The 6,000-nt window shown below is 33.9% G+C and overlaps 1 protein-coding gene across 3 annotated transcripts in view; it reads left to right on the forward strand.

Annotated features, from left to right (window-relative positions):
- The window catches only part of LOC121878636 (phosphofurin acidic cluster sorting protein 2-like), a gene marked incomplete at its 3' end in the record, with an annotated part of 54,469 nt that extends 53,725 nt beyond the window's left edge, over positions 1–744 (forward strand). For all 3 annotated transcript variants that reach the window (XM_042384961.1, XM_042384960.1, XM_042384962.1), the window contains 1 exon segment: positions 589–744. In XM_042384961.1, coding sequence (XP_042240895.1) covers positions 589–744 — 156 coding nt within the window.
- Between the last annotated feature and the right edge of the window lie 5,256 nt (positions 745–6,000).

The raw sequence follows: 6,000 nt of genomic DNA on the forward strand, positions 1-6,000 counted from the left end.
ACTGTACGGTACTGTATTTTGATGTGTAAAGTTTTACACAATATTTATTCAGTGCATTGCTTGATAACTACCTAGCTGTAATTTACATCATAACACATACCTCCTGTATTGTGAATGAAGTGGAAATTTTTCCTTGATGATAAAAAAAAAAATTAATGGCTTGTTAGTAAAATCTTGAACTATCCTAATCCAATTATTAATCATCTTTACACATTTTCTGCCCTTGCCTTGCAGTTCTGGGTGAATATCTGGAGACATTAAAGTGTTTAGGGAAAGTTCTTCATATTTATCTCACCAGTTGTTTAAATATACCTGGGTGTAGTATGACCTTTGATATGTAGATTATTATTTCACATTTTACTTCAAAATACTGTACAGTGGACTTTGTGTTGATTATGAAAATATGTATTTATTATTATGTGTATCTGAAAATAAAATACATGTTGACATTCAGTTAGATTCTGTACTCATAAACTAGCATTATACATTATTTGCGCATAGTGAAATCAAAGGAGTTATAAGTATCCTCGGACAATATGCCTTTGGGTGCTCTTAGAAAAAAATATAAATTCTTATATTCTTTCATAGCTGGTGAAGTGGACGAAGCGGAAATTGAAGATCTTTTTGACGAGTTAGAGGACCTTAGTGACTCTGGGCCAGAAGTTGACACCATCTCCATTACATCGACACCAAAGCCTTCCCTACGGCCGTACTTCTCCTCCTCTAGATCTCTACTTAACGAAGGTCTCAGTGTGCCAGGTTAGGGTGTTTTTTTAGGATTTGGGTGGGATAAATCTTCACAGTCACATTTTTATAAAATTTTATGGTTTAGTTCTATGTAGCTATGGGAGGGAGTCAAACATATCAGGGAAAAAAATATTATGGTTAGGTTTTCAAGAGTTATATAAATTATGATAATTATTAATGGATGGAATGATAGCTTATACTGTAGATTTTATGTAGTTTATGATTTCAAAGTTAGCATAAGGAAGGTTTTGGCATTCGGCAGGTCTAGAATTAACTTTGAAGAGAAGTATATTTCATATCGTCTAATTAAGGACTTACATTGATTATTGTTTGAAATGTTTTATTGCAGTTCCATTACATCGCTTAGATTTATATTAACCCATTTCCTGCTAAATTAGTAGACTCATAAGCAGAATCCTTTCAGATGTTTGTCAGGATCACTTGCTAGAACTTGTGTTGTAGATACATAACTCATTCATTAATGGCATTTGCAGTCTTATGATACAGTACTTGAAAATATTTGAAAAATCTGGATCCATATTGTAATATTTTTTGTTTTTTTACTTAAAGAATTCATAGCCCAGGGTCATTTTGGAGTAGTGACAGCCATACAGTATTCACAATTGAAGGATTCAGATTCGCTATTTTGCCAGCAACTTTTCAGAATGTGCACTGTTTAAATAAATTAACTTCTATATAGTGTATTGTTCTAGTGGCCCTCCTTAACCATTCAAGGTTTGGTACAAAATAAAGCTTTGTAAGAGCAAAATTACACACATGGAAGTTAACTTCTTGTGGAAAATATGGTATTTGGTTTGTTTCCTAAAACCTGTACAATCTCACCCACAATTAGAGTTTCTAAACAAAGGTATTTGCTTTTAAAGTCAACTGAACAGTGACATTCATCAAAGTACTGAATCATAGTTACACAAAAACAAGTGAAATCTGTGCATGAATACTTCAGAATTGTTGGTGGTAGTGTAAGGTAGTTAAGTCTGTGGGCAGGAATGGTTTGTGAGGGCTGGGCATATATCTAAGTTTCTAAAGTGATATACTGTATATATATATATATTTTTTTTTACCTGATAGTTACAGCAACACGAGAAGACTGCATAGGGTGCTTGGAAGCCCTGATAAGGCATAGAATTAGCACACAAAAACCACAAACACAACATGGAAACTATAATATACAGTACAGTACACAAAGTGGGATGTAAGAGTTGCAAGGTAACGATGCTCTTTACTTTTTGGGCATTGGCCAGTGATAGTGATGCAACAAATGGGTACATCCAAGATGGCTATTTGATTTTTCTATCATGTACTTATGCAGACTACTTAAACATTCCCAAAACCCTTGTGCACTTTTTATTCAAAATAAGGGTGCAAATAAATTTATCAAATATTTTTTTCACCATAAATTATATTCGTATTTGTCGGAGATCTCTGTATCTTCTGAAGGTCTAAGGTCTTATCTCCTTCCATCAGTTATCATGTTTTAACTGTACCTTATGGTATCTTGAGCATTTCATTTTGCTTTCAGCATTTTAGAGATTTCATGAGCTAGATACTAGCATATAGTACTGTAGTGGTAGTACAGTTTTGTATTGTGCTAAAGAGGGAAGATAGCATGGAAACTTATTGTGTTTGTGCATTGGGAGTATTAGGTGATATGCACTTCATGAAGCACTGTACCTGTGGTGTAAAGTTTCAAAAGTGTAAATGTTGGAGAGATATTTCAGCTCTTCTCTTTTCGTATGAGAGGCATCCTCCTCCATTTTGATTTACTACAATATTTAAATGCGAATGTACTGTAATAATCAAGTGCATTGTTATTCTGTGTAGTTCTCTATAGTCTTCCATTCAAACAAATGCTAGCAACTGCAGTACATATAACTGGACACTTGTATTCGTAAGTTCACCATAGGCATTAATCCTACTGTTGTGTCAGTAAGTGTTGACATGGATTAATCTTCTCTGATATATATATATATATATATATATACATATATATATATATATATATATATATATATATATATATATATATATATATATATATATATATATATATATATATATATATATATATATATATATATATATGTGTATATATATATATATATATATACTGTCCTTGTTTGGACTCTGTTGCATGTATAAGTAGTGAAAACTTTGATTGCATTTCTACTGGAAATAGCACTAAAGGGTTATGAATGATACATTTGATGCTATTATCATTTGTTATATTTTTTAATTACTACACAGCACGAGATACTTTGGTCATATAATGGGCAAAGTTGGGGATAGGAGGGCCAGGGGAAGACAGAGACTGGGATGGATGAATGAATGAAAATAAAACCTGGGTCCCTAGAGAGATACAAAACTTTTGAGGATTGGTAAAAGCAGCCCAAGAATGTTTAGAGTAGAGAACTGTTGTTGCTAACACTCAGATATGAGGACGGTACTTTGATTCAGTGAGTATGGCACAATTTAAATTTTGAGTTTAAAAAAAAAAAACATTGAAGTGTATCCTTCTTTGTTACTGCAGTTTGGATCCTAACAGTTCTCTTCAAAAGTCTTTCATGTGAATTCGATTAAGCTATTCATACAGTAGATAGGTAACAGAAGTGGAACACCCTTTACATGATTGAGTCTGGGTATTGATATGCTAGTGTGGTAGCACTACATATTATCAGTGTGTGCAGTACACTGAAACACAGTTGGACTAACTCATATATTGTAATATGCTCACCATGGGCCATACCTAGCTACTGAGACATTACCTAGCTCTGATCAGCTTGGTTGTCACTGTATTCATGGCCAGTGGCATAGCTTACAAGAACTCAGTAATTCACCAGAATGCTTTTCTTTTTGAGTGATTGTGTTTGCAGATTGAACTAAGAGATAACAAACTCAATCAATTTCTGATTGATAACAATTAATGCTAGACTTAGATTATATTAATCTTGACAGAGTTTTGAAAAGGAGAAATTAATATTTCACAAAGTCATGAACTTGCTGCAGTTCAAAGATTTGGTTTGACTTTTCAGTAAAGGTTGTCTTTGTTTCAGTAGGACCAATATTTTATTTCATATATTTTGGTGTTCTTGCATTTAAGTGTAGCAAGATTATGCTATACCATTACACTAGTTGTTTCCTCCTCGGGTACCAAAGGTTTAGTACACAGTGTGCTGTACAGGTATTCTTTCTCTTCCTAAAGGGCCATCATGCCTATGAGACCCACTTTTTTCACCTTGTGTAAGCTCGGTGTGACTACACTACATAGCTTTGATGAACAAGAGACAAAGTACTAAAGTTATCAATATGTAATGCATAGATTTATATTAAACTAACAAAATATCTAGTGGGTTTGTATTGGAAATAATAATGTATGAAAAATATTAATACAATAATCTCACCATTAGCTGGATTCTTCAATCCACAGAACTCTCCATTACCCTGAAAAAAAAAAATTTAGTACAGTATTCCGAGAAATTCAGGGAAATATCTCCGTTTTGAACATTCAAACAAATTTTCGAGAGATTGCATCATGTACCGACAAACGCTGAGCAAGTGGGTGGGTAGGCTCAGAGTGCTCATGAGCTATGATTGTCTACTACAGTCAGGTGACTACATGGGATGCCTATGATTGGCTGATGTATTTCACAGCCTATCTCCTCAAACTCCAGCATCATAACACTCTCAGTTCATTGTCTGCTGCCATTGTACAAGCTTGTTCACTCAGTCACTGCTATTTTCACAAATGATCTGTGTTGTGCAGTACTGTACATTACTGTACCAGGATATAATCAGCAAAGAACACGGTTAAAGCAGTGCTAAAATGTAAAAACTGATTACAGTTAAGTTTATTGTGTACATTCAGTAAGTGTTAAAGTTCCGTATGTACAATACTGTACATAGAGTGGACAGTGTATGCCTACTGTAGTCTAGTGTGTAGAGGGTATGTGTACAGTACAGTATATACAGTGCATGTACAATCCCTCCTTCATGGAGGGATAGGAGAGTGACAATTAACACCAGCTGCCACAGTAGATGGTACAGGACAAAGCAGGCCATACTGTATCAGCATATCACAATTAGGCCTGCCTGCATCACAAGCTCAAGATTATAACATCTGCTGGTGAATACAGTATAGTGTATAGAATAGTATATTTTGTTTATTTACAATATATTGTATGTGGACAGTAGTGTTTACATAAATATATACAGATCTGTCTCTCTCCGACTGCAATATGACGCGGAAACATTCACCAGTACCCGGAAAGCAGGGAGATTGATGTTCTCAAGTTTTAATAGAATGTTCTTGTAGGAAATACTGTATTAGTGTGTGTAACTTACCTATGCCTGGTGTGGCTATAGCAGAGGGACAAGGCAGTTGTTCAGCATTCTAAGGCAGACTCATTTGTTGTTGTAAGAAATATAAAAAGATGTAGAACAAGGTAACATACAGCACTGTATAGTGAAGTACTATACATGTATACTGTATACTGTATTGTTATTTTCCATATAAGGATTATGGTTACTTTCTTTCCGACATTGAAGTGACCAAACAGACTAAGACTTCATTCAACCCTATATCAGCTGCATTATTACCAACCAGTTTTTACTTTGACGTCATGTATGGCCAAGTGATTTTTACTGGAAATTGAGTCCTTACTTTAAAATCTGATGTTTATAACTACTGTTATAACATGTAGAGTTATGGTTAAGTTCATCAAATCATAAATTATTATAACATCATTTGTCTTTTCACCAAGTTGTAAGATGAAAAATCACACCTCCGAAGGTGTGTGTTGTAACAACGATTCTTACATAAGTAACAATCAGAACAAGGATAGTGAAAATTTTGTGATTTTTACTAAATACTACATTCAGTCTCCAGGAATATTAGGTTGTTTAATTATTGCTTAATTTAATAATCCTAGTGTAGCAGTGGCATATTCTTGTAGAAAGCAAAATACATTTTTAAATAGTACCCGTATCTTAATAATGCAGATTTAATTTTAGAGTCTTCACAGTTTTCATTTAGGAGAGGAGACTCATCGTCCCTCAATGTATGCAGAAAGATAAGCCGTATGCCCTCAATGGACCTATAAACATAACCATCCTGTCAATAACATGCTAAAATGAACTTTATTGTACTGGAGCATAAGTAATTTGGGCCATTTTAGTCAAATTTCATACTTTTTCCCTTGATAAGCATGAAATCTTATGTTATATGGTGATATTATA

Source organism: Homarus americanus, unplaced genomic scaffold (assembly GCF_018991925.1).
Source record: "Homarus americanus isolate GMGI-L3 unplaced genomic scaffold, GMGI_Hamer_2.0 scaffold44246, whole genome shotgun sequence".
Lineage (NCBI taxonomy): Eukaryota > Metazoa > Arthropoda > Malacostraca > Decapoda > Nephropidae > Homarus > Homarus americanus.